The sequence below is a fragment of the Chrysochloris asiatica genome, unplaced genomic scaffold (assembly GCF_000296735.1).
Source record: "Chrysochloris asiatica unplaced genomic scaffold, ChrAsi1.0 scaffold00074, whole genome shotgun sequence".
Classification (NCBI taxonomy): Eukaryota; Metazoa; Chordata; class Mammalia; order Afrosoricida; family Chrysochloridae; genus Chrysochloris; species Chrysochloris asiatica.
Window position 1 is genome coordinate 14,507,541 of NW_006408592.1, and position 27,352 is coordinate 14,534,892.

The 27,352-nt window shown below is 50.6% G+C and overlaps 1 protein-coding gene across 1 annotated transcript in view; it reads right to left on the reverse strand.

Annotated features, from left to right (window-relative positions):
* The window catches only part of MYO7A (myosin VIIA), a 92,739-nt gene that overhangs the window by 11,761 nt on the left and 53,626 nt on the right, over positions 1 to 27,352 (reverse strand). The window contains exons 17-36 of the mRNA XM_006865017.1: positions 25,489 to 25,581; positions 22,467 to 22,561; positions 21,001 to 21,085; positions 20,296 to 20,514; positions 19,871 to 19,978; positions 18,060 to 18,269; positions 17,569 to 17,772; positions 17,185 to 17,361; positions 16,610 to 16,699; positions 15,167 to 15,294; positions 13,487 to 13,613; positions 12,619 to 12,738; positions 11,903 to 12,076; positions 9,904 to 10,131; positions 9,140 to 9,310; positions 6,242 to 6,359; positions 4,410 to 4,536; positions 3,461 to 3,753; positions 808 to 998; positions 55 to 179 (exon numbers count right to left, since the gene is read on the reverse strand). Coding sequence (XP_006865079.1) covers positions 55 to 179; positions 808 to 998; positions 3,461 to 3,753; positions 4,410 to 4,536; positions 6,242 to 6,359; positions 9,140 to 9,310; positions 9,904 to 10,131; positions 11,903 to 12,076; positions 12,619 to 12,738; positions 13,487 to 13,613; positions 15,167 to 15,294; positions 16,610 to 16,699; positions 17,185 to 17,361; positions 17,569 to 17,772; positions 18,060 to 18,269; positions 19,871 to 19,978; positions 20,296 to 20,514; positions 21,001 to 21,085; positions 22,467 to 22,561; positions 25,489 to 25,581 — 3,083 coding nt within the window. The remainder of the gene's footprint in view (positions 1 to 54; positions 180 to 807; positions 999 to 3,460; positions 3,754 to 4,409; positions 4,537 to 6,241; positions 6,360 to 9,139; positions 9,311 to 9,903; positions 10,132 to 11,902; positions 12,077 to 12,618; positions 12,739 to 13,486; positions 13,614 to 15,166; positions 15,295 to 16,609; positions 16,700 to 17,184; positions 17,362 to 17,568; positions 17,773 to 18,059; positions 18,270 to 19,870; positions 19,979 to 20,295; positions 20,515 to 21,000; positions 21,086 to 22,466; positions 22,562 to 25,488; positions 25,582 to 27,352) is intronic.

Consider the following 27,352-nt stretch of genomic DNA (forward strand, 5'->3'; position numbering starts at 1 on the left):
CCCCCTTCTGAGAGAAGCAGAAGCCTGCAGCTTGCAGTACTTTGGTCCCGTCACCTGACGTAGTCATAGGAGAATTCTTCCAGTGTATAGGGCTTGGCGCGCACCTCGGGCTCCACAGTTTGCAGCTGTAAGAGCCGGACGACATCCTGCCTCTGGTCAGGGGTCATGGTGACCAGGGCCTGGGGACCAGAAGACAGAGCTGAGGTCAATCTCCACCTGGAGCCAATGGGATGGCCATGGAAAGCCCAGAGCCTCTGGACCTGGGTCTGAGGACCCTGATCCATGGAGGAGGAGGAGATAGACCCCAAGCCCCGCTCAGACCCTTTCTCTTTGAGATCTCTAATGTTGTTCCTGCTGTCTCCAGTGTGCTGGCCTCCTGACCCTTCCCTAGGTGCCCTGGAGCTAAACCTGTCGCCTGAACAAGGGCAAGGGGCTCTGGAAGCAGCACAGTAGTGCTTTCGGGGGACTCCGAGAAGAACCAGGGCCTTGCTTGGCCCTCCCTTCCCCACCCTGCCCTCATTGTCCTTCCAGAGAGTGCAAGGTGATGCCCAGGCCACTCTCCCCTCTTCAGAGCCCTGCTTCTGGGTGGTGCTCCATCAGAAGCAGTTTCTAGGCCTCTCCCCTCTCAGAACAGTTGGATAACTGCCCCAACTTTAAGGTTTGGTCCCATTAGACCCTCAGAGTGTCTCTGCAGAAGCTGAAGATCATTAATCCGGTGTCATTTCTCATCCATTTTACAGATATGCAAGAGGACAAAGAGGTATCCCAGGGAGCCTTCCATTCATCACCAAGTCCTGGTCCACGTACCACAATCTCCCTGGGTGGCATGGTGACGGTGGGCATGACATACACACAATCGGTGGGGAAATCCCCATGCTGCTTGGTTCTCTCATTGATGCCGTTGGCCCAGCCCGAGTTCATGACGTGTTCACCAGTGTCGTGGTCCAGGATGATGAGGTCTCCCTTGGCAAAGCTGAGGAAGCCTGATTCTTCTCCCGCTGGATGGTTGAGACAAGTGGGGTCACATGGGGACAGAGAGAGATGCTGGGTTGGAACAGCAGTATTTAAGTTGACGGCATATAAGCCTTTACTCCCCACTAAGGAATCCAAAGCCCTGCCTCACCCATGTCTGCCCTGCCTCCATCTCCACACAGTCCTCCAAACAGCCACCAAAGCAGGCTACTCCCTTGCTCAAAACCCTTCTATGGCTCCACATTGCCCTCAGGAGAAAGCTTACACTTCACAGCATGCTCACAAGGCCCCTAGTGACCTGGCCTTCCAGATGTCTGCCACTTCCTTTCTTGGTTTTCTCCCTCACTTTGCCCACTCCAGCCAAACCATGTCCCTAGACATGCCAGCTTTCTCTGGTCTCTTTCCTCTTCTCTCTGCCTCAGTACACTCTATTCAGACATCCCTTTCTCCCTGACACCCCAGGCTGCGCAGGGGCCTCTTCTCTGGGCACATAACACACAGCCTGACTGATCTGTTTCCACCTCCTTACCACTGAGGGCAGGGCAGCATCTTTTCCGTGCTCCACCCAGGACCTCGGTAGCCCAGGAAGATGCTCACTTAGGATAGCTGTCATTGCTGTTAGCATTTGAAGACAGTAGCTTTCTGGAATGAATTGTGTCTACCAAAACTATGAGTGTGCCGTGAAACCCTAGCTGTATGCTATTAGGAGTTAAGCAGATCAACTTCCATCATGCAATCTTATGTAATATAACAATTGTCATACCAGTGTAGGGTGGACCCTAAACCTAATCACTTCTGAATTATACAAACAGCAGAATAGCCACACACCATACACTGGGGGGAAGGCAGACTCGGGAGGATCGTCTATAAACCAAGACACGGAATTAACAAGTTCAAGACCCTGATTTAGCTTTTTAGCCTCAAGAACTATAAGAACATCAATTTCTATTCCTTCAAGTCACTCATATGTTGTGTTTCGTTAGGGCAATGATAAGAGACTGAGACAGTGAGTATTTGGGAAATGTGGAGGAGGAACGTGTGATCTAATCGGGAGAAGGGCACGAGAGAAAATACTTGAGGCGTCTGGCTTCTTGACTAAAATCCTGTGTATGATCTTTCTATCTCAACTGTGGTGATGGTGGTGATTGTGTGCTGTGGAGTCACTTCTGACCCACAGTGACCCTGTACAGGGTTTCCGAGGCTGTAAATCTTCATGAGAGCAGAAAGCCTCATCTTTCTCCCATGGAGTGGCTGGTAGATTCAAACTGCTAACCTGCAGTTAGCAACCCAACACAGCCTACTATGATACCAGGGCTCCTTGAACTCAACTGTAGACAATTGTGTAGGCTTTGCCTGGCAGGCCTGGGACTGGGGAGCTGTCCCCTTCAACTAGACATGGGGCACAGCTGGTGCATGACAGTTTCTGGAGGGAGCGCAGTTAAGGACTCAGGCACCCTGGCCAGCCAGGCTCTGTATTGGTATCTGCATCCCTAGCCAAGACCCATTTGGAGCATCTTCATCAGGGTCTTTGGTCAAGGCCTGTCCCAGGTGCCTATGCCATGACCTGCTTATCATTGTTCTCCATTCTGACTCAGTACTCAGCACTTTTCCATTCCTGGCTCCTGGGCTCATAAACTAGTGGAAGCCTTCTGTTCGGGGTTCCCTCAACAGTGAGAAGATGCCCCCTATCTTTGCTGATACATCTGACTCTCATCTGATGCCATTCCATGGGGAAAACAGAACACTCGGGGAACCAGCACCCTCTTTCTGGACTCTTGCTGGATTTAGACTTGTCTTTTTTTTTTTTTTTAGTGCTTTGCATTATTTATTTATAAAGAAAAATAGAAGATAGTATGTCAATGACACTTTTTGATAGGATGGTATGGAAAGCACTCTGATGAATTGACATTTTAGATGAAAGACAGAATTATAAAACTTTTTTTTTTTTTAGATTCATTCTATCATATATTGTCTCTCATTGCCATGGTTACAATCCCCTCTATGCAATCCTTCCCCCTGTACCCCCCAGGTCTTCAGCATAGACTTGTCTTAATTGACTTTGCCAACACCCAGCAGTTCAGCTCTTGACAGAATTATACAACCAGAGGGAATTAGCCAAGCCAAGAGAGCATAGTAGAATGAGAGGAAGAAATCCCCACAGGACACAGAGCTTGGTTATTTGGTCTAGTTGGAGCTGAGGTTCTCTTGAGAAGGAGGGATAACAAGGCAAGCTTGTTCAGTGCTGTTAAATTGGTTCCAATTCACAGTGACACTGTATAGGGTTTCCAAGGCTGTAAATCTTTGCAGGAGCAGAAAGCCTCATCTTTCTCCTAAGGAGTGTCTAGGGGATTTGAACTGCTGACCTTGTGGTTCCCAGTCCATTGCTTATCCTACAAAGCCACCACACTCCCAACAGCAGCTCTGAATACCAGGTGAAGGTGTATAATCAACTCCTAATGCCTGACGATCTGTGCCAGCAGCCACTCACCAGGGTTGGGGTTGTCCTGCAAGGCTACCACATACTTAGACCTCTTCCGGAGCCCTTCCAGGAAGGTGACCACCAGGTCACGGATATCCTCAGCATTGCTGGAGGTAAAGGTGTATTCATCCCCTTTGATGGTAGCCAGTGTGAAGCTGGGGGCCATCATTTTCGCTCCCCTGCAGGACCAACATGGAGAACAGGGACCATCCGGGGTCAGTCCTGCCCATCCTGCTCGGCCTGAGTGAGACGCAGCACAGCCCAGGTCAGAGCAGCCCAACGAAAGCAAGACGCGGCACTCCCTGAAGGAGACCAAGGCCGATCGAGTCAGGCGCAGCCCAGCTAGAGAGAGGCCCAGCCTGGCCTACCCAGGATGAGACACAGTTCAACCAAGGTGAGATATGACCCAGCTCAGACACATCTCAGTCAGTCAGACTCGCCCAGAGTGAGCCTGGCCTGGCTGGGTCATTCCTCCTTACCCACAGGTCTTAGCCTTGATGACACTGGAAAGCTTCACCCCTCACCATCCACCATCCCTCCTGGGTGCACCACAATTCTCAGTTTACAAAGAACTCTCCACTGATCATTGCATTTATTCCCTACCCCTGTTTTTGAAGGAAAGTCTTCAGTATCCTATTTGAGGGATGGGACATGAAACTGAGTCCCACTTGGGCCCCTGAAGCCCAGGCCGCCTGTGACTGGTCTTTCTAACCACCCCGCCCACCTCACACTGTAAGGACGGCCTCTGCACTTGGCAGAAGATGTATGTGGGGTCGCGTGGTGCAGCACAAACTGCTCCATCGCCGTGTGACCAAGACAGGTGAGTGCAGCTTTCAGAGCCTCAGTGATGTCCTCGGGGAGGCAGAGATGCCCTCAAAGGCCCCATGACTCATATGGCAGCTCCCAGGACAGCACTCTTCTTCCCTATCTGTCTGTGTTTCCATCGCCCCATCCTCACCTACTGCTGGACATGGCCATGATCTCAGGAAAGGAGAGCTCCAAAAGCACCTGCTCCTGCTCATCCACAAAGTAGACGCCTGTCCAGTTGACCGCCACAATGACATCATTCTTGGGGAGGCTGGGACCTGGGGCAGAGACGGAGATGCTAAGAGGGCATGTCCCAGCTCCCGGACCCCACCCTTCCTCATAACCACTAGACAGGAAGGCCGGGCTGGGAGTATAATCATCTCCATTTTACAGATGGAGAAGCTGAAGATCAAAAAGTACAACACTCTTGTAAGTTGAAATCCAAGGTGCAATGAAAAGAGTATTGCAGGAGGAAACTGGGATTGGACTCTCAACCCTTCCACAGGTCTTTGTGCAGCTTTAGACAAGTCCCTGCTCCACATGAAAGTGGAGTATGGGGAACCACTAGACTAGCTGAGTCCCCAAGTCCCTTCCGTTCCTGGTATTTGGGGATTTTGTGATGTCCAGCACCAGTATAGGGGCTCCTGAGAGCCAGCTGGTTTGTATCAGCCATGTTCAATTTTTAACATCAGAGGTGGTTCTGCCCATGGTCTGAGCCACCTGCTTCTGTACCAGTAGATACCTTAATGAGCCCAGTATTCATTCAGGCATTCAATCTAAGGCATCATCAACCACCTGTTTTGTGCCAGGGCTCAAGATCACACCTTCTTGGGGCCCAACCCTGCTACAACAAAGCAGTGTGGGGACACTGTGGGTTAGGAAGCCAACAGCCATTCCCCATTCTGTTCTATCCACAGAGGCCTGATGCTGTTTCAGGGGAAGCAGGTGCCAGTGAATTCTCACTGGTCTAAACCAATAAAGATAATGTCACTTCCTTTGCCAGTAACTGGCTTAGAAAGGGGACTATGGCCTAATCCTAGCCAATCAGACCTAAAGGGAAAGCTGCTAGATGAGAAGAGACTTCTGGGAAACTTTCTTGGCTCTGAAAGAAGAACAAGGAAGTGATGGCTTCTTTTCTGCCCAGGGAAATTTTTGTTTGAGGCTGTGATGTCTGATATTGCTGCAACCACCTTAGGGCCATAAGGAGGGCTGCTGGATTTTTGTTCACTTGCAGCAAAAAATAAAGGGAAATACCTGACTTAAAGGTTAGTTTCCTGGTGTAGCACTGTGGGTAAATGCACTGGACTGCAAGGTCCGTTTGAACTGCAAGGTCAGCGGTTCAAAGTCACCAGCTGCTCCTCAGAAAAACCTATACAGTGTCATTATGACTTGGAACCGACTCAACTGCATTTAACATTTATGGCAAGAGAGTCCACAAAAACAACAATTTGAGGTGAGAGGTTAGATGAGATGGGATATACAAGGAACCTAGTACCATGTCTGGTCCGGGACTAATTTTGGCTCATTTGTCTCCTGAGAAAAGCCCTGCCGTTACCACTGCTCACAAGCACTGGTCCCCCACCCTTTGAACAAGACAGTCTCTGGCTGAGGCAGCCTTGGGGACTGCGACAGAGCTTATCAAAACTCTATTGGACACATCCCTGACAGGGGCCACGAACCTTGACTTCAGCCACCTGTGACTGGGAGCTACTCCTGCAGGTGCAGAATGGCTTCGACTCCTTTAATTAAGTTGATGCAGGTGGTTCTATGCATGCTGACCCCAAAACTGAGCCTAACATTGGGAGACCATGCTGGGGAGAAAGGAGGAGGCGGGTCCTAGTCATCTGTGTGTGTAATCACTATCAGAAAGGATCAGGCAGCCCGGCAGGCTCGATCCCATCCCCACCTCCCTTGGCTGGGGCCCTAGAGTGAGGGGGCTGCAGAAGCACAGGGGGAGATAGAGGGCAGGAGGGTGAGGGGTACCTGAGAATTTGTAGGCTTCATAAAACCTAGAGAAGAGCAGGGGCCACTTGAATCGGGCATAATTAACCACGTCCTCTTTGACCTTCTGGGAATCAGTTCTCCTTTGAGCATAAATCCCCTAGGAAAGGACAGAGACACAAGACATGAACAAGCTTGGTCTGAAGTCAGATGGCCCTGCACCCTTCCCCTCCTCCCGCCCCCCAGTGCTCCTTTTCTTACTCAGTCAACGTCAGGAAGGGCTGCCTGTGGGGGCTCAAAGTCAGACAGGGCATGGGGCCCACCCTCAGGAAACTCCCCACCCAGCTCGGGAGGCAGGAAGGCACGCAAAGCCCATAGGCAGGGAAGAGAGAGGCATTTGGGGCCCAGGCATGTGTATGGCTAAGTGGAGGAGTACATGCCAAACAGGCCAGGGAGAAGATGGGACAGGAAACTGGCATGTAGGAACCAGGCCACTAGGTATTGTGGGCCAAGCCACAGCTTCAGCAGAAGTGACTCTGGTGAATTTGGGAATTAGAAAGATCATACATAGAGTGGAGACGGGACTGGAACCCAGAAGTAAGGCGGACAGAGAGGGACTACTGCAATGCATCCGGCAAGAAATGACAGGCCTCCAATGAGAGCACTAGCAGTATTTATTTTCAAATATCCTCCCAAGTCCTAGTTAAACCCTACTTTACACCTGCAGTATTGGAGTAGAAGTGGAGGGATTAGAATGAACTCACTTTAAATATTATTATATAGGGACACAGACATAGATAAATACATATCAGCACACTTTGGAGATTGGCAGGTAATAAAACAAACACCACAATGAAACGAATATTGCAATAAAGTGAGTCACACGGATTTTTTTGTTTCCCAGTGCATGTAACAGTTATGTGTGCATTACACTGGGCTGTTGAGTGTGCAATGGCATATGAAAAAGTCTGAAGAATTATGAGAATGACCAAAAGGTGATACAGAGACACAAAGTGAGCAATGCTGTTGGAAAAAGGATGCCAGTTGGCCTGCTCAGCACAGGACTGACACAAACCTTCAATTCATAAAAGCTGCAATAACTGCAAAGTACAATAAAACTGAGATGTTCCTGTGTGCGCACATGTGGGTATCCACACAGGCGCCGGCTCGGTGCCGGCCCTGAGAGGGGTGGACGCAGTGAGTATTTAGGGGCAAAAGAATTCAGCATCTCCAAGTTCATCTTAAAAGCTTCCGAAAAATTAATAATAATCTGTGTGCTAGGCATCGGGCTGCTAACAGTGAGGTTGGCAGTTCAAACCCACCAGCCACTCCATGGGAGAAAGATGAGGCTGTCTATTCCCATTTCGATTTATAGCCTTGGAACCCTAAGAAGGGTCACTATGACATGAAATCAACTCAATGGTAATAGGTTTGGTTTTTCTTATACACATATGCAAACCGTTGTGATCCACAGTTTCCATTGGTTGATATTTTGGAATGACTGCATGTATGGAGAGAAAAAATAATAGAGTGTATTCAGAATAAAGCAGTTCCAATTCTTTGAATTAAGTTTGAGAATGTTAAGCTACACCGCCCTCTCTAAAAACAATACTCATTCACATCTGTCCCTCTCTGAGAGCATGGCCACCATGTCTGTCCTGCTCATGGCTGTGAGGGATGGTACCTGAACAGAACAAGTGTACCATGTAAGGTGAAGGATGAGCAATGGCACCCAAGTCAGAGCGCGCCAGGATGGAGGGGAACAGGAGCCTCAGGAGTGTCGGTATAGGAGAGGGTGCGGAGGCTGGAGGTATTTAGCGGGCTGAATGCATAGGCTTTAGCAGCTTCCTGGACATGACCCAGGAGCCCTGGTGGTGCAGTGGGTTAAGTGCTGGATTGCTAACCACAAGGTGGTTGAAACCTACCAGCTGTTCCTTGGGTGAAGGATACAGCTGTCTGCTCCCATAAAGGTCCTATTCAGGGTTTCAGAAATCTTAAGGAGGAGTTCTGCTCCCCATGATGGTGGGTTTGGTTTTCGTTTGTTGTGTTTTTATGATGTTTTGTGTGTTTTGGGGAGTGGGATTGCCAAGTACAGAAAGCAAGTTCTGCTTTGAGAGGCCCGGGCTACAGCTGGAAGGTTGAGGGGGGCAGGGAGAACGTATCTCTTCTGGAGGCAGGGCCTCCATGGGGAGCCAGATCTGGGTGAAGAAGGGTGAAGAGAAGCTTCAGGGAGAGGTTGAGGCTGATGGGAGGTAACCAGAGAAGGTGAAAGGGGGTACCAGGTGCCTGGCCTAGAGAGGACTGCATGTAGTGTAGGGTTGAAAGAGTGTTGGTCTGTAAGTCTTCTGTCTACTTATGTGCAAAGATGCTTCTGTTTCTACACAACAGGGCCTGGGAAGTAGGGAGCCCATGGGTCCTCTGCAAGCAGTCATGTATGTCTCTACCCAGAGCCACCCCAGCCCCTTCCCCACCAGTTACACCACAGGGCCACTTGGGTAGGCCTCTGATCTTGAGAGGCTGATTATAGGCCAGCAGTTTCTAGCAAGGGGGTGCAGGAGGGCTTGTTCTGAAATTTTGCCAAGTAGGAAACTGTAGCAGACACAAAGAAAAAAGTGCATTTTTAGAAGCTCCCTCCAGCATCCACCAACTGTGGGTCCTGGGAAGATGAGGTGCTAGTAAGTGGCTGGTGCAAGACCAGAAAAAGGAGCCCCAATTTTTCTCATGTGGCTGAGGGTTGCTTTGCTCACTCTGTGTCCCTAGTAGCAGAGCAGGCATCGGGAGTCAGGGCTGACATCTTGTGGAGGAAGAGCTGCTGCTACTGGGAATCAGGGGATGCTCAGAGATTAGGTGACAGCTGTGACCTCCTTGAGAACTCTGTCCCTCTCTGTGACCTCAGCTGGGTCACCAGCGAACCCTCAACCAGGGCACCAGCCCTCCTACCTTCTTGTGGGCAGCAATGGCCAGTTGGGCCCACTTCTCCAGCGTCTTCAGGGGCGTGATCTCGCGGTCAGGAATGTAGGTGGGCACGAGGCTCAGGAGCCGCTCCAGGATCATCTCAGAGCCGTAGTCTACAAAGTACTGCTGTGAAGCCAGCTCGGCCAGGTCATCCTCCTAAGGGCAAAAACAAGGCCCAGGCCCCTCTGGGAAACCCTTCCAGACCACCAAAGCCCCACACACCCGTCCTGCTATTGCTCCTGTGGTTCTGACGCTGGCCTTTGGAACCTCTCACTGATTCACCACTGAATTCTTATCATGAGTTCCCTAAGGGCAGGGTCATGCCTTTTTGTCTCTTGGGTTCTCTCAGCACAGCACCAGGGGCACATGACCTGACCCAGAAAGACCAGCCAGTCCACCAGTGATAGGCCACACTCTGCATGCTCAGCCCCACGAGCTAACCACCAGGGCTGACAAATAGAAGGAGAGTCTGCCCTGGAGGTGGGGTCTCACATGCCGCTGGTGATGGGCTGAGTGAGGGGAGTGCTCACCACCACCATCCCCATCATAACCACCACCTGGATGGGGTGGGAGACCTCAGAGAGCCAAGAGGCAGATAATGTTCAATCCAGTAGAAGCCTAGCTAATGTTCAGCCTCAATCAGGATGGCCTCAATAAAAAGGACTGTGATCATGGGTGGTAGTGCTCAGCCCAAATTTGAAAAATACGTGAGTCATTCAAGCTCTGCCAGAAGATTTCCCCTCACTCACCTTCTCACACCTGTACTCCCCAAACTTGACTCCTCGCACCACCTGCTGGTAGATGAGGTTGGTGGCTACATTGTCTTCCGAAGGGTTGTGCCAGGGTGTGAAGACCTCTTTGCGGAAGAAGAGTCGCCACGGGGCATTGCGTTCCTGGGCGCCCTGTTCCTTAGCATACTGCTCACACTGGGAGATGGCATCCATGACATGGTCACTGCCACTGCCTAGGGAGGACACCTGTGGGCATAAGGTGGTGGGCACAGCAGAGAAGGCCCCAGAGGGAGCGTAGTCAGGCCTAGAGTCAGGGAAGGATTACATTGGTTGTGCCAACTGTTCTTGTTCAAATGGAAAACTGAGGCTCAGAAAGAGGGCGGAACATGCCTAAGAGCTCCCAGGAGGTAGACCAGAACCAGGACCCTGGCTCCCAGGCAGGGCCTCTGAGCCAACACACCTAGTTATTATCTTTCTAGCATCAGTTTGGAGCACAGCCACATGGGAGTTTCCATTTTCTAATATAATATAAAATGATTTGTGCATCATTTCCCTTTGAGAAACTGATGCACAAATTGTCCCTGAAAATAGAAGTATCTGTGTTGGTTGTTGTTAAGTGCTATTGAGTTTGTTTCAACTCATAAAAGCACCATCTGACAGAGCAGAATTACCCCGCACCGTTTTCTAGGCTGCAAGCTGCATGGGAGTGGATTGTTTCTCCTGTGTAACAGCTGCATGGGTTTAAGCCACAACCTTTTGGTTAGCTGCTGAGCACTTAACCATTGTGCCACCCAGGTTCCTTTGATAGGTGAATAAATTCATGCAAACTCTGCCCGATGACATAGGTCTGCCCTTGGACCTGTCAGGGGTTGGGGGACACCTCTGCTGTGTGGTATTGCTGGGTGTGGAGGCAAAAACCATCTAACAGACCCAGGTGTGAGCCCAGAGGCTGCTCCTACTTCCACCGGTTATATTAGTGTAAAGGAACTACCATTTGTTAGATAGCTTCTCCATATCTGCCATAAGCTATCTCCACCACACATCACAGCAACCTGATAAGGAATCACATTGCTATTTACAGATGAGAAAACTGAGCCTCAGCCAAATGGCTGTCCGCCCTTCCAGACCATCTATACCAGACTCTTTCTCCAAAACCAAATCCACTGGGATCAAGTCGATGCTGACTTATACTGTACAGGACAGTGTTCAACTGCTCCATAGCATTTCCGAAGCTGCAAATCTTTACAGAAGCAGACTGCCTCATCTTTCTCCCTGGGAACAGCTGTTGAGTTCATACAGCCAGCTTTTCTGATAGGAGCCCAATGCTTACCCCACTGTACCACCAGGGGTAAGATTTATTCTGCCTGTGGACATATGCCCGAAGGAGTCCTGGTGGCATAGTGGGTTACTCATTGGGCTGCTAATTGCAAGGTCAGCTGTTTAAATCCACAAGTTGTGCCACAGGAGGAAGATGAGGATTTCTGCTTCGACAGAGATTTACAAGCTCGGAAACCCTATGCAGAGTCGCTATGAGTCAGAACAGTTGGCACACCACCACCACCACATGCCTGAAGTGAGCTCCTGGCTGAAGTCTACACTGTCCTGTGGGTCTCTTCCTTGGGTGTTGAAGAGCTCGCCACAATCCTAATGACTCCAGGCAGAGCACCTGTTGCCATTGCTTTGGCGTTGTTGTTAAGTGCCGTTGAGTCGGTTCCTACACATAGCAACCCTGTACAGAGTTTCTGAGGCTGTAAATCCTTACAGGAGCAGAACACCTCAGAAAGCCTCATCTTTCTCCCGCGGAGCGGCTGGTAGTTTCCAATTGCTGACCTTAAGGTTTGCAGCCTGATTCGTAACCACTATGCTACCAGAGCTCCTTACAGAGGACGAAACCCAGGCTTTGAAATATAAGTAACCTATGTGAGGTCACCAGAACCAGCAGGTCACAGCACTGGGATAGGAAGGAGGGCTGCCTGGCCCAGGATGGAGCCGGGGGAGAGGTTTCTGGGCCTCATACCTTATCAAACAGAGCAATGTAGAGGGAGAACCCGAAGCGGTCCTTGAGCGAGATCTTGTCAGCCAGCGCGTTGCAGAGCTCCTTGGCTGTAGTTGCTGAGTCTGTCAGCAGGGTCTTGGTGGTCCCGTCCATGAATGTCACAGGCAGCATGATTGGTTTCTTGGACTTGGTGGCCTGTAAGTGACCCAAAGGGGGTTATGGAATGCCTTTCTGTCAGAACATCTCACATTCCCACCAGACTTGGGACCCAGTGCCAGGACACCTGGGGAGCCTTCTGAGCTCTGGCTTTCTGCTCCTGTAGGGCCAGAGCTTTCCTTGAGCTCTCAGATCCCATTGTCCCACAGGGACACTGCCTGTCCCTGGCCATAGGTGTCCAGGGAGTCCTACTGTGGAGCTGGGAGGGCAGGCATTGCCACCTTCCAGGAACTTCTGCCCTCACCTTATGCAACCACCTCAACGCCCTGTATGTTGTTGGGATCTCACTTGCCCAAGCCACTCTGACCATAAAGCAAACAGCTGAGAGTCAGTCGTCCTTTGGGCATGGCCTGCTCTGATAGGCCTGGGATTCCAGAACTGGAGGGTGGCTACTTGAGGAACCACAGAGCCCCAAAGCAGGGGATGTTTCTGGGGCACTGGAGACACACACACATGCACGCACACACGCACACGCACACACACGCACACACACACATGCCCATGTGGGGCGAAGGTAGCACCTGCAGCTCAAGCCAGCTGGGCGGCTGGGTCCGTGTCCCGTTCACAAAGGTCCTCCTCAGCCGCTCCTCACAGTAGGGGGCATAGCCAGGAGGGCCCCCATGGATGAAGTTCCGCAGGTACTGCACACAGAGGAGCAGGTGAGGTGGGGCCAGCCCCCACTCCACTTCTCTTGGTCACCCTCACCTGGACCATGAGAACAATCTCCTCACAAATCTCCTGCCCCCGGGGCCCTCCCCTCATACTCAGGCCCTTCTTCCTCTGCTTCCCAGGACTCCCTGCTGCCCCCAGAATCAAGTCCTCGTACCTCAGCTTGGCAGCAAGACTACCAGAATGTGGCCCTGTTTGTCTTAGAAACACACTCTGCCTCACTCCATCACCCACATGCCATAGTCTCCTCTTCACCTGGCTTAACTGCTCCTCTTCCTTCTGGGCCCACCACCTCCTCCAAGAAGCTTCTCATGACTTTTCCCTACTGGGTAAGAGCTGCCCTCTTCACAGCACTGACCCGCTGGTTAGTCTTCCTATGACCGGCCCCATACCCAGACCCAGGGCCCGATACCGAGGAGTGAATGAGAACCTGGGCTGAGCTGAACTACGTGCCTGCCTTCAGTTCAGGAGACACTGTTAGTTACCACACTCTGTCTTCTCATAAATACAGCGGGGCTAGGTAGGGACAGAGGGGAGTGATGGGTGTCCGGGGGGAGGGCATGTCAGGAATCTGTGGCCCTGCAGGAGGTGGTAAGGCCTGAGGGGGTGGCCCAAGGACCCTTGTTACACAACCTTTCTGCCTTCTGACCCAGTGGTGAGCTTCTTCCTCTTGTTCCCCCTGCTTAATGCCAGGATAGGACCAGTCCTTAACAAACTTACCTTAACAAATTTCTCGGAGGGGGCGAAGCAGCCCACACAAAGGGACACGAGGATCCAGCCCCGGGCATAGCTGCTTTTGGAGGGGTTGTGGGTGAGCTGCTTGCTGATCTGGCAGTAGATCTCATCTCTGGACAGTGGGGAAGGAGACCTGTTCCAGAGGAATGTCTGTGCGTCCCACCCACCTAGTAGCAGGTGGAACACTGCACAATTATTCTCTCCTACTTGCCCGAGTTCTGATAGCGTAGTGGTTACACACTGGGCTGCGAACCGCAAAGGTCAGCAGTTCGAAACTACCAGCTGTTCCGCAGGAGAAAGATGAGGCTTTCTGCTCCCGTAAAGATTTATAGCCTCGGAAACCCTGTACAGGGTCTCTATGAGTCGGAACCGACTTCACAGCACATAACAACATCAACTTGCCCGAGAAGGCCCCGGAAGAGACAGAGTAGGGTCTGAGTGTAGAAGACTGAGCCCAGGACTTGGGACCCACTAAAGAGGATCCTGCTCGTCAAGCATGACAAACATTTATTTCTAACGCCAATCTGGATCCCACATGGCAGAGCCCAATGTTCCAGAGAGCGGTGAGCCCCATGTTCTGGGCGCTGCAGCCACAAGTCACCAACAACCACAATGAGAGGAGCAAAGCTCCAGACCCTGCCTCATCTGGACCAGCTGGGCGACCCATGAGGGCTAGTTCTTGTCTCTGGGCCCCAGCCCATAGTCATGGCAGCAAGTCCAATGTCTACTAATGGCAACTGGTAAAGCAGAAACAGGAAATACATCACGGTGGGGTGGGGTGGGGTGTACGAGATCTGAACTAAGTAGGGACAGGACTTTGTCTTAAGGTATTTCTGTAATATTTGAAGCTTTAAGTGTCTGTGTGTGACTTCCAATATACAATGACTTTAAAAATGTGAAAGAAGGTTTGTAAAGCAGCTAGAAGAGTATCCGCTCAGTAAATCTCCCATAAAAGCAAGTGACAGCTCCTGCTATTGTTGGGAACAACTCTTCCTTCCACAAAGTGTTGTTGTTAAGTGACGCTGAGTCGGTTTTGATTCATAGCAACCCCATATAGTGTTTCCGAGGAGCGACTGGTGGGTTTGAACCACCAACCTTGTGGTTATCTTACAGCACCACACCAAGACTCCAAAGAATTCTAAAAACTAAATAATAAGAAGAAAAATAACCCAATATTAAAAATGGGTAAAGGACGATCCAATCTCTTCCCCACGCCCCCAGGGTCTGTATAAAGGCTCTTCTCCTGGACCTGAGTGGGGAAATACGCATTTCCAGGATCCCCAGGCCTGCTGACCACACTAACTGGGCTCACAGGGCCTGTGTTAGAAGCATGAAGGTGAGAGGGAAGGTGTAGGGTTAAAGCAGAAATGTGCATCGGATAGTGAGAATCACAGCTACTGTGTACGGGACCGACTGGGTTCCATTTCCCACAGCCCCTGAGGCAGGTGCTATCAATATCCTCCCTGGACAGATGAGGAAGTGGTGCCTGAGAGCTGAAACTCGACCAAGACCATACGACTAACAAGCAGCAAAGTGTCTGGCTTAACCTGTTGCTAAGGTGATGAAGCCAGAGTCTGACCACCAAAAGCCCACCAGATCCCCAACCCAGAAGTGTGGGTGCTCCACCCAACTGATGCCCTCCCTGTGCTCCACCCAGCCACTGACCGCAGTGCTGGCCGGAGGATGCCATTGCCAATGACAAAGTGCAGCTTCTCCAGGTTAGAGGTGGGCCGGTCCTCCAGCATGCTGTTGCCCTGCACCGTGGACTCTCCATCATGCAGCCTCTTGGTCACCTGGACCAAAGGGAGCACACAAACTTGACCAAGGCAAGGTGAAGTGACCAGTACCTGAATCTTCCTTCTCCCCTGAGACAGAAATCCCAGGAATGAACCAAACAGTGCAGTGCTCAGTTCTTCCTTCATACCCAGCCTTGTCATCACCTCCACCATGTGCAGAATAGAGGTTGGACCCATACAGCCCCAGAGCAACTGCCCTGCTGCTGCCCTCTTCTGGGGATCCCACTCCTCTGCAGCCTCCTAGACACCCCACCCCATTTCCTCTCCCTGGGTAGCCCTTTGAGCCATGATGGGACTCCAAGCAGGACTCATGACCAAGGGTGGACCCACACACACAACTCCTGGCACCCAAAGGACATCTCAGCTTCTGAGCACCTGATTATCACTCAGTCTCCGAAGTGCCTGGCTCTGAATTGAAGATCTCTGCCCCAAGTTCTTACAGAATGAGTGTCTTCTCCTCCCATCTCTCCCAGATGATGCAGTGCGAGAAAGGGTGAGGGGTGGGAACGTGCTACACAGTCACCACACAGTCACGTTATTGAGCACTCACAGCCATTGTCTCGAACCCTCATCCTAGGAGCCCCACGGAGTGGGCATTTTCTTCCCTGGGTACCTTGGATATCAGTTCTGAAGCCATGTGGCTGCAAGACTAGATTTGAACCTCAACTGGAGACCAGAACAAGGCAGAAGCAAAGCAGGCTGAGGAAATCCTGGGAAGGAGCCCTGACTTGACTATAGAGAGGTCAGGGCTGGCTTCCTGGAGTAGGTGACCCCAGGAGAGAAAGGGGGACTGGTATTAGGGCATGAGGGAGCTGGTGCCCTTGAGCTGTAAATGCCTTGGTTTGTATCTGCCTCATTTCCACCAACCTTGGTCTTTCTGGGCTCAGAGCAAGGACAGTGCTTGGATAAGGAAAAGTGATTCATGGAATGAATTATAAAATTAACAAGCAAACAAATTACTAGTGCCAATGCTGGATGATGCCTACAGAACTGTTTACTGCATCTATGCAATCCCTGGAGCAAATGTAACCCAGTCCATCCATGACAGGAAATGTTCTCCTGTCACCATCTGCCACTCCACCACCCCTCCCACACACTTCTCTGGGAAGCCCTTGCTTACCTCAGCCCTAACTCTTGGCACTCCTATCTGCCTTATGGCCCCCTCCAGACAAGGCAGGGCCCCTGAGAATAGAAATGTCCACTCTCCTTCTGCTCCCCCAGAGTCTTCCTGAGCCCAGACTTGCCCCAGCCTGGGTCACTGAGCCACCTGCAGCAACCAGCCACGCCAACCCCTCCTGGGGAGGGCTCTAACCTCCTCTGTCAGTTTGGACTTCTTCTTCAGGGTCAAGTGTACCAGCTTGTGCCTCATGCTGCTCTTCTTCTGTCCCTCAGCAAGCTGGGCCTACAGGACCAATGGGAGTCAAGGTCAAGTAATGACAAGACTAAATAATAATATGTAATGCCGTGAGGAATCTACTACCTACTACACTCCACACCATTCAGAAAAGTGTAGTAAGCCAACCAAGGCCTCCCAGAATATGGATACTGGCGCTGGTTCTGCCTACAAAGCTCATATGTGGTCTGCTTGGTGGCCTGGCCTTGGTTATGGTATGCACTTACAGAAACAAACCTCCACCTGTTTGTTTCCTGTGAAGGGATGGGTGGGGAGGGGCTGGCAGAGATGAGCTTCAGGATGCTCATCCTGTGAGAATCCTGAGTTTGGGGGCAGACACGGGCCTGGGTTGGGCGTGGGCCTGAGAAGGGCACAGGGCTGGGAGGGTTTGTAGTGCGGACCTGGGAGAGGCGCGAGCCTAGAAAGGGGACTTTGGGCCTGGGGGGGGCACGGGCCTGGGGACAGGTGCTGGCCTGGGGGGCACCTGGCCTCACCTCGCCCTCGCCCTGCAGGGCCTGCAGCTCCCTCTTGTATGTCTTCTTGCCCAGCGTCTCATAAATCTTGGTCATCACAGGGATCTTCTCACTGCCGTCACTCATGGCCGTGTGGTACTTGGGCTCCGGGAGGTCACCCATGAACCGGAGGATGGTGATCCAGACCGCCAGGGCTGCCTGGAGACCGAGTGCGGATCAGAATAGCCTGGTGACTGGGGAAGAAGGCTGCAGGGACGCCCATAGGAGGATCCCTCTAAGCCAATCTAGCTGGGTGAGCCTGCCCCCACCCCCATCCCCCACTTGGGGCCTACCCACCAGCCTCAACACCCATGGGTGAGCTGCCCAGAAGTGTCCCGAGCAATGACCCCGATCGAGGGGCCTTACCAGCTGGTCACCCGCATCATCATGAAAGAGCAGCGGCTGCTTGAGTGGCCGCCGGGTGTAGGTGTGTGTGGTGGTGCCCTGGAAGTAGGTGGCTGCGAACTTGGCGAATTTATACTCGGAGAGGTCCTCCTCATCCTCGTCAGGCAGAGGCAGGGCTGCATCCAGGTCCTCCTCTACCATCTCCCTCCGCCCACGCTCCAGGTCCTAAAGGGGACAAACAGGTTCCTTGCCGAAGCCCTCTAGCCACCAAGTGCAGGCTGTGCTCATTTTGTTCCCCACCCAGAGCTTGGCGCATGGTAAGTGAGGAATGGCCATGGAGAGAGACAATGACTGTCTCTCACACGGCAGGCTGGAGGTGGATGGGGCCCTGACACAGTTCATCACTGCACCCCTCTGCTCAGAGGGGGCCAGGTGGACTTCAGTGCAAAGGGGTCCAAGAAAAGGGCTCCCCAAGAGACTATGGGGGCTTCTATAACCCCTGTTCCAGGTACCTCAAAGCCTCTAGGTGCCTGGCCCTCCTGTCCTGGCAGGCCACCGGAAGTCCCCAGGAAGCCAAACATCTTGTCCACCATGTCTGAGTGATTGATAGGTTCGTGGCGGGCCCTCTCCATCTGTTCCAGGAGCTCCTTCTTCCTTCGTGCCTCCTCTTTCTCTTTCAGCTCCCGCGCTGCGTCCTCACGAGCCAGTTGGGCCAGGCGCTCCTGGGTGGTTGGAGTGATGGAGAGGAAATAGGTATCAGTCCCATCCTCTGCCCAGGGCTGACACCTGGGAAGAACTGAGCCTTGAGTGTTTCTGTGTGGGGCCAGCTCAGCTATCACAGTCCCAGGCCCGTGCCCCCAGAAATGCACAGCACCTCTGGGCCACAGGGACGCTTCCCAACAAGCCCAGGCAGCAATCCGGCCTATCCTTTAGGGCTCCCCAGGAAAACCTTCTGATTACCATCTCCACTTGGAGGGGACTACACCAACCCAGAAATCTCAGACAGGTTTGAAGCTCTAGGCCAGCAGAAACATCATTGCAAATATACATTTTAATAGGTAAAGTGAATTTTAATATATTTTACCTAGGTCACTTTTTCAAAAAATACTATAATTTCAACATATAATTAATATTTTAAAAATTAGTAATGAGATATTTTATATTCTCTTTTTTAAAATAACATTTAAAATTTTTTTGTATTGTGAATTGAGTGAAGGTTTACAGACAAGATCAAACAAAATCACACACTTTGTTTCATCTCAATGATTGCAATCCCCTCCATGCAAACAACAGTTGTCCAGCTTCCTCCCTGTGGTTCCTAGTTCCAGTCCCCGGGTTTCCCATCCCTTCTCAACTTTGTCCTGAGGTAAATGTTGCCCTTTTGATCTTGAATGATTGACATTCCATGGTGAGCATACCTTACAAATGTGGTTGTCCTCACTGTGTATCCTTCTCTGGGTTTTGCCATAAAAATCCCACTGCCATCAAATTGATTCCAACTCACAGAGACCCTATAGAACTCCTCCCTAGGGTTTCCAAGACTAATTCTATCCACAAGCAGACAGCCTCATCTTTCTCCTGTGGATCAGCTGGTGGGTTTGAACTGCCAACCTTGAGGTTAGTCACCTAACACTTAACCCACGGTGCCACCAGGGCACGGTCCTCCTGTGTTATGCTGACAGCACTTTCCCACTAGGGCTAGCTACCTCCCATGTGGCCAGCAGTCACTTGTGGCTGGTGGCTCCCATACTGGACAGTGCTGTTTGCTTGGTGTGCTCACCTGGACTCAGGCTTCTCAACCTAGTGCTGTCTCCCAGCTCCCAGAGGCTCTGCCTGACTCAGGATTAGGCACCCAGGAAGAGCTCAGCAAATGTTTGCTAAGTGGATATTCTGGCATACATTGGAAGCAGTCCTGGGTCAACTCCAGACCACCACAATAAAGCAAATATCTCAATAAAGCAGCTTATGCAAATGCATTGGTTTCCCAATGCCTCTAGAAGTTAGGTGTACACTAGCCTGTAGTCTATGAAGTGTGCAATGTCATTATGAGAACACTTGAAATGTGAGAATGGGCCAAAATGTGACACAGGCACAAAGGGAGTACATGCTGTTGGAAAAATGGCACCGACTGACAGGCAAGGCTGCCACAGGCTTCAGTGTAAAATCAAAACAAAAACCCACAGTGTCCCTGAAGTACAATACCGAGACACACTATGACACACGGTGTGCCTGAAGTCGGGTGCAGGGTGAGTGATACCTGGCCAATAGTCAGCGCTGCTGAGCAAATGAGTGGAGCGCCTCGGAGCTGGGGTGCTCTGCTCACCTGATGCTTGCGTTCTGCTTCCTCTTTGGCTTTCCTGGCGCTCATCTCCTTCCGGAGCTTCTCCTCCTCTGCTAGCCGCATTTTCTCAGCCTCTAGACGCCTCAGGTACTGAGGGAGGGTATAGCCACGTGGGCAAAGATAAGTGTGAAGCAGTCATCACAGCCCCTCCCACCAGCTCACCTCACCCCCAACCCAGATTCAGTCCTGGAATTGGCTGTGGCTTTGCCCATCAATTTGGCAGACAGGGAACCTGAGGCAACTAAGAACTTCTCAAGGACACACAGTGGGCTGGGGGCACAACTGATGTCAAAGACAAACCAGGTTTGCTTCAGTGTTTCAAAGTTTCACAAGAGTGACTGGGGCTTGACTGGGAGGCCTCAGTTTCCTTCATCAACAAGTGGGTACTGTGGATCAGGACCCCTCACCTCACCCCTGAGGCGCCGGTACAGCCTACGGGCGATCATGCCCCGGGCATAGGCCTGCACGGTGAACACAGCCCAGAGGCGGTGGCGGAAGGCCTTTCGCACCAAGTAGGCTCGGCAGCGGGCCTGGAACTTGACGATGCGTCCTCGAGCCAGGTGGTACTGCTGGTGCATCTTCCTGGAGCGGTGTAGGGCCTGCAGTCGCAGGAAACCCAGCCGCATCTGCAACAACACTGTCCAGTACTCAGAGCCTGCTGCCCTCTTTCCAGACTGACCTGCATCAACTCAAGGCTCAGTCCTCCCCACAGTGAAACCCTTTTTCCCTTTGGACTAAACTTTCCTAGGGAATGACTTGGGTTTCTCTCCTTAGACCAGAGCTACAGCCAACTGGTCTCCCTGTCCATCTCCCCAACCCCAAGTCCAGGCTCCAATCCAAACTGCAGCTCCACAGAGCTTCCTCTGAGGTCTCTAATAGCCCCACCAAAAACATTTCAGAAAAAAAGCAACAGGCATTGCTGACCAGTTGGGAAAAGCCACAAGAACTGGACCTGGACTTTGGACTGAAGAAATGGGAGGAGCTGGCTGGGGCAGTGGCAGGAGCCCAAACATGGCAGCCTGAGGTGGGACTGTCTTGACTCCACCAGCCATGCAATGGGACAGGGTTCAAAGGCCTGGTAGGGTAATGAGCAGCCCCCTTAGGAGGCTCACCAGCCCGTAGTTCCTCCGACAGTTGTGGCCCCGCCAGTGCCTCTGGATCAGTGTGGCAGCATTCTTCAGCTTTAGGAAGTTGGATCTGAAACAGCAGCAGAGATATGGATGGATCTAAAGGCAGAGAATCAGCACTCCAAGGCAGCCAGAGTACAGGTGGGATCTGTAACTTCACAGCTATATGAACTTAGGCAAAGTATATAACTTCTCTGTATCTCAGCTTCCTCATCTGTGAAATGGGTAGAATAATACCTACCCTGACTGCCTCACAGACTTGTCACATAAGCCCATTAAGGTAAGCATCAAATGATATTTGTTGAATGAATAAATGTATGAATAAATAAGTAAAAGAAATAATACAAAAACTTAAAAGCTTTGAACAATTTTCTACTGACAATCTAACCACCTCAATTTTTATAGATGAGGCAACTGAGACTCAAAGAAGTCTTCTGACTAACTCTGAGTTTGATGCAGTGATGCTCCCATCCTATCCCACATATCCCCCTCCCTCCCACCACAGGAGGACAGCTACCTTCAACTCGATGTAGGACAAGAGGCACAGAGAACACAATCAGCAAATGTTGCTGACGGTACAAATAAATAAAGGAGTGTTGAAGGGTCACTGGCAGTGAGTTAACGAGCCAATGCCTAGATGCACACATGAGCAAGTGAGAAACTGTGGAAGGGGTGAGCGGATGCATGGACAGATGATGGATGACAGAAGGATGGATGCACAAGTAGAAGAATGAGTGCATGAGTGGATGTATAGATGGGTAAATGGATAGATGGATGGATGGATGGATGGATGGATGGATGGATGGATGGATGGATGGATAGACAGATGGAAAACTTGCAGACAAATGGATGAATTAATAGATGGGCAAAGGGAGGAGAGAGTAGCTAAATGAAATGCAAAAGAGGCAGGCTGTGGGATTTTGTGGCATCTGAATCATGCAAGTCAGCCCTGCCCATCTGTGAACTGTCACAAGTATGCACCTGTCCCTTACAGGGAATATGGGATGCACCTTATAACATGTAAATTTCCCTTGGTATATTTCATCAGCCTCTGAGACTGGCAAAGTGTGCATGTGTGTGTCCTTTGCATTCATGTGTGTGTGGTGGGGGGGATGGATGTATTGTGTTATTCAGCTTTTGTGTGCATGGATGGATCACATGTGACTCATGTACTTTTGTGTTGTGTTCATCTGTGTTTGTCATTATCATGTCATGTATTACCTTTTGTCCAACTGGAATGAGGGTAAGGGGTTCAGGGGTGAGGAAGAGAAGGCTAGAGAAGTTGTCAGGACCTGTGTGTGCATGTGTGTGTTTGTGAACCAAGCACATGCACACACATACATGGAGGGGGTAGCTTCAGTTTGTGCATTCTTCAGAGGAAGCAAAGAGCAAGTTCCTGCCACCCATGTACAGGCTGAGATGTGCAGACATGCATGGTCCCAGGCACATACCTGTCTTTGAAGCCCCGGATAACCTTCTGGAGGAGGATGACTCTGTCGGTGATGGCCTTGTCACGTTCTACCTCCAACAGCATGTCATGGTGGTCCTGGAGGACAGAGTCACTGAGCACTAACAGCTCTGCTTAGGACTCTCTCTTCCTTCACTTGGAGCCCAGGCCTAGGGCTTGGCTAGGCCCCCATCAGCTTTCAGTTCAGCTCTGGCCCCATATGGTGGTCTCCCATGGCCATGGGTACAGAGAGAGGTTTGGCCAGAAGCATCCAAATTCCACAAGATGGGGCAAAGGGGGCCAATATGCACCCATGCTGTCTTCATCTCCATTGCTGTCTCTGTCTAAGACCCTCCTCTTCTAGATATCTCTTTGGTGTTGGCCCCGGTTCTGGGCCAAGCACCATCATTTTTCTCTAAGATCCTGGTAGTAGACACCTAGCCTCCATCACTGCTCCCATGGTCTTTCCTCATAAGCAACCTTCCTAAAATACAAATCTGACCATGACCTTAAATACCTTTGGCGATACCCACTGCTCCTAGGGTCAAGCCTGGTCCCTCATGCTATGATCAAGTCCTGCCAGCTTCTCCAACCTTCTCCTCCTCTATGAGTCTCAACCTTCATTCTAATTTGACAAAATTTCACTGATTCACTCAATACATATGAATCAAACATCTCCATGTGCCAGCATGGTGCTAAGTGCTAGGACAGTACCACAACAGTTCCCTGACTCCTTGGAGAGATTGAGACTCATGGGGAAACCTCATCCATTAAATCATCAAAGACACATACCTTCCAGACAGAGAGTGCACCCAGAAGTTGCTCATGCAAGACATTCGTTTGCTTGTTTGTTTGTTTTTTGTTGTTGTTGTTTTTTAAGACATTTGTTTTTGAGTGAACAAGTAAGAAGTGAATGTCTAGTCTCTCAAAACCAGGGCCCATTTCTGAAGAACCCAGAGAGGTGAGGATGATGATGATGACAACCCTCAGAGCTCTCTGGCCCTGGATGCCACAGACCTCGTGACTCTCCCTCCTTGACCCACACAGGTCTGTACATTCAACCAACCTGGCTAGAAGCTCTGCTCTCCACTATTGGCCACATGGCCTTGGGCAGCACATTTGTCTCTGAGTGTAAAATGGGCATCATAATTCCCCCCTCCCAGTGTTCCAGAGCAAAGATGTCAGTTTGAGGACTAAGGTACACCTGACACAAGCCATGGTATTTTCAATAGTCTCATATGCATATGAAAGTTAGCCAATGAACAAGGAAAACTGCAGAAGAATTGATGCATTTGAGCTTTGGTGTTGGAGAAGAATATTAAAAATAGCATGGGCTGCCAAAAGAATAAACAAATCTGTGTTGGAAGAAGTACAGCCAGATTGCTCCTTAGAAGCCAGGAAGGCAAGACTTTGTCTCTCAGACTTCAGACATATTATCAGGAGGGACCGGACCCTGGAGAACGACATTATGCTTGGTAAGTGGAGGGTCAGCAAAAAACAGGAAGACCCTCCCCAAGGAGATGGATTGGCACAGTGGCAGCAGCAATGGGCTCAAGTATAACAACAATTGTGAGGATGACGTAGGACCTGGCAGTGTTTTATTCTGCTGTGTCTATGAGGCAGAACTGATTAGATGACACCTAACAACAACAGCATTGCTGTGAGGATTAAATTACTCCTGGACAAAAAGCATCCACCAGGACTCGGACACAGCGTGTTGTTATTGTTAAGTGCGTGGAGTTGATTCCACCTCAAAGAAACCCTGCATAAGGTTTCTGAGGAGTGGCTGGTAAGCTTGAACCACCAAACTCGTGGTTCAAACCAACCTTGCTGTCCAGCGCATTAACCCACAGCACCACAGTGCCACACCAGGTGGCAGTAGTGAGTTGGAAACCCCCCCAACCCCCCCACCCACCATTTCTGAAGTGGAAACAAAACCACAGGTAGATAAAGGGATTGGCCCAAGTAGCCTTGTTGTTGTTAAGTCCCATCGTTGAGTGATTGTGACCCTGCACAGGGTTTCCGAGGAGCAGCTGGTAAGCTTGAACCACTGATCAGGGAGAAATGAGATTAGTCCCAGGGACTCCCTCTGGTCCAGAGGGAGTTTTTCTCTTCCTCCCCCACAGCCATCCTGGGCTGCCCTGTCCCCCACCGCCATCCCAGTGGAGCACACCCTGTCCTGTCACCCAGGATAGTCAGAAATTGAGAGCAGCGGAAATGGAAATGGGAAACTTGGAGTGCTGGGGGCTCACACTATTCCTGCTGCAGCTGCCAACTCCCAGCAACTCCCAGCACCAACTCCCAGAAACTCCCAGCAACCTCTGCTCCAAGGCCATCTCTCCCCACAGCCCAGCAACCTGCTCCCAGGCCTACTCTCCACCCCTAGCTCCCCAACTCCCAACCCCAACTTCCTGCTCAGGCAGCTGTGGGAGCCAGATAGCTCCAGCTGCTGACTGTGTTTAGGGAGGCCAAGGGCAGAGCAAGGGGAGCAGCACACACGCCAACCACAGCCAAGGAGGAACCTGTAAGATAAACCCAAGAGCCTCCCAACACAGGTAGAAACCATTTTACAGATGGGAAAATCAGCTCAGAAAGGGTCAGTTACTGGGCCAGTTTTCGGGCAGATAACCACAAGGCTGGGATTTGAAACTAAGCCTCCTTCATGAAGACCTGCAGACATTCTCCACTCCAGCCTTTGCTTTTCTAAACAGCGGTCAGTATTGGGGGCCCTGGGGCCAAAACCTCTGCAGGTTTGATCTTTAAGTCTCATTTCCCCTCTTCTTCTGAGCAGGCCTTCTCCCATACTTCCCCGCTCCTCCCAGCCACCGACTGTAGGGCAGGAAGGGTTCAAAAGATCCAGCACTAACCACAGCTGATGCCACTACTATAGTGCTCACTTAGGGATCCACACACCATGGAGAAACAGATGGATGGATGAACAGACAGATGGATGAACTAGTTCAGATGGATCAATAAGGAGTTCACATCCAAACCCACCCTACAGCAAAAGCAGAGGTTGGGCTCACCTTCAGGAAGATCTTGGTTTTGCCAATCTGCCAGTCATCATGGGTGCCCAGCACAGCCTCAGCCATACGCTGGCATGTCCCCCGAAGGTCATCCTGAGCAGGGGGAGCACCTTGCCACCAGGAAGGCCACCTGAGTATCCCACCCAAGGGCTCTTTCCTGACTTGCTGTGTGAGCCCAGTCAGGTCCTGTTGCTCTCTGAACCTGCTGACTGCAAAGCCCTTTCCCACTCCTAACATCCTATGCCCACTTGGCAGCCTTGGTTTTGTCCATTATTGTTGTTGTTAAGTGCCATTGAGTCAGTTCCGACCCATAGTGACCCTGTATAGGGTTTCCGAGGAATGTCTGGTGAGTGTGAATCACCAACCTTGTGGTTCAAACCAACTTTGCAGTCCAGCGCATTAACACATATGAAATCCACACCAGCAAGACATAGTGGTCATCCAGAAACACTGGACCCTAGGACCATCAAGGGAGAAGAGCACAAGTGGGAAGTGAGACCTTATCCAGAGAAGCAGCGACACAAGAGATAGAGGCAAAGATGGGGAAATGGAGAGATGGAGCAGCTGAAGACTCTAGATTCATGGAAAGAGAGGGACTGAGAGCTGGCAGCCAGGAGGCAGGCTTGCAGAATGTGCCCTTTGGTGGTGTAAATTTTTATATATTCCTGAATGTTTAAAAAAGAGAGCTAAAAGGACTAGAGAGAAATATTGTTAACTGATGGTACATTGTAATGAAACAAAGTATAGGATTTGTTGAATGTAGGAGAACAAACAAGATGGCAGATCGAGTGAAAGTGCAGTAAGGAGCTCCATGAGCAACAACACAGAGTAGAGGACCAAGCAGGCTCAGAGGATGGTCCCAGAACTCTGAATCACATATAAAGGAATATTTAGAAAGTTGGAAGGCTTACAACTAGGGGAATTTGTAGCAGAAGCAAGAAATCCAATGCTTTCTAATTCAAGACCTCAGCTGCTCCAGGAGCCACCATCTTGAGTGAGACCAAGTAGGGGTAGGATCAGAGCAGCCACGGACACCTGACAGAACCATAGAGATAAAGGTGTGGACATTCTTTTCTTTTGGTATCTGTTCATTGGTCCCTTGCTGTCTGTGCACCTCTATTCTGGTGACTATAGGGGTGCCTGAGCTAGTGGACACCCCAGCCCCACCCTCGGAGGGTTCTATTACACATGCACACAGATCTCCTCAAAATTTAAAGAGACAGTTTCCACTTAAAACCAAATGGCCACAGCCAGCCCTGAACTGTTTATAACTAGAAAAAAGACCTGAACGGGGATTGTGGAGTGGAACAGGCAGACAAAAAAGGAAATAGGCCAAAAATTAAATCCTAAGTTACATCAAAATGACCAATAGTGGCATCTTGAATTTTCTCAAGAAGAAGAGTGAAAAGATAAGCCCATTTCCTGATCACATCTACCAGGAGGCAATCAGAAAGCATAAAATATACCAAAATACACACCCATCTAAGTATTAAGGCCACAGATAACCTCTGAATATGCCCAAAAAACAGAAGCAAATGACCATATCTGCACATGTCCAGAAATGAGATAAAGTGACTGAGGCAAATGAGCTGGAAGGAGACCCACACTCCATACTGAAAGATGGGCAGGCTTTGGAAATGCCTGAGAAGGAATTCAGAAAAGTGATTATAAAATGTATCAAAGCACTGTATAATGGAGTTGAGAAAAATAAGGAAGAAGTCAGGAAAGCGCTACAGAAACAATCAAATAAGATAGATGCAGCACTGGAAACAATTCAAAACCTACAGAAAGAGGTCCAAATGATTAATAATAGAATATCAGAAATGGACAATACACTGAAAGGGCAAAGGAGTAGAACTGAAGA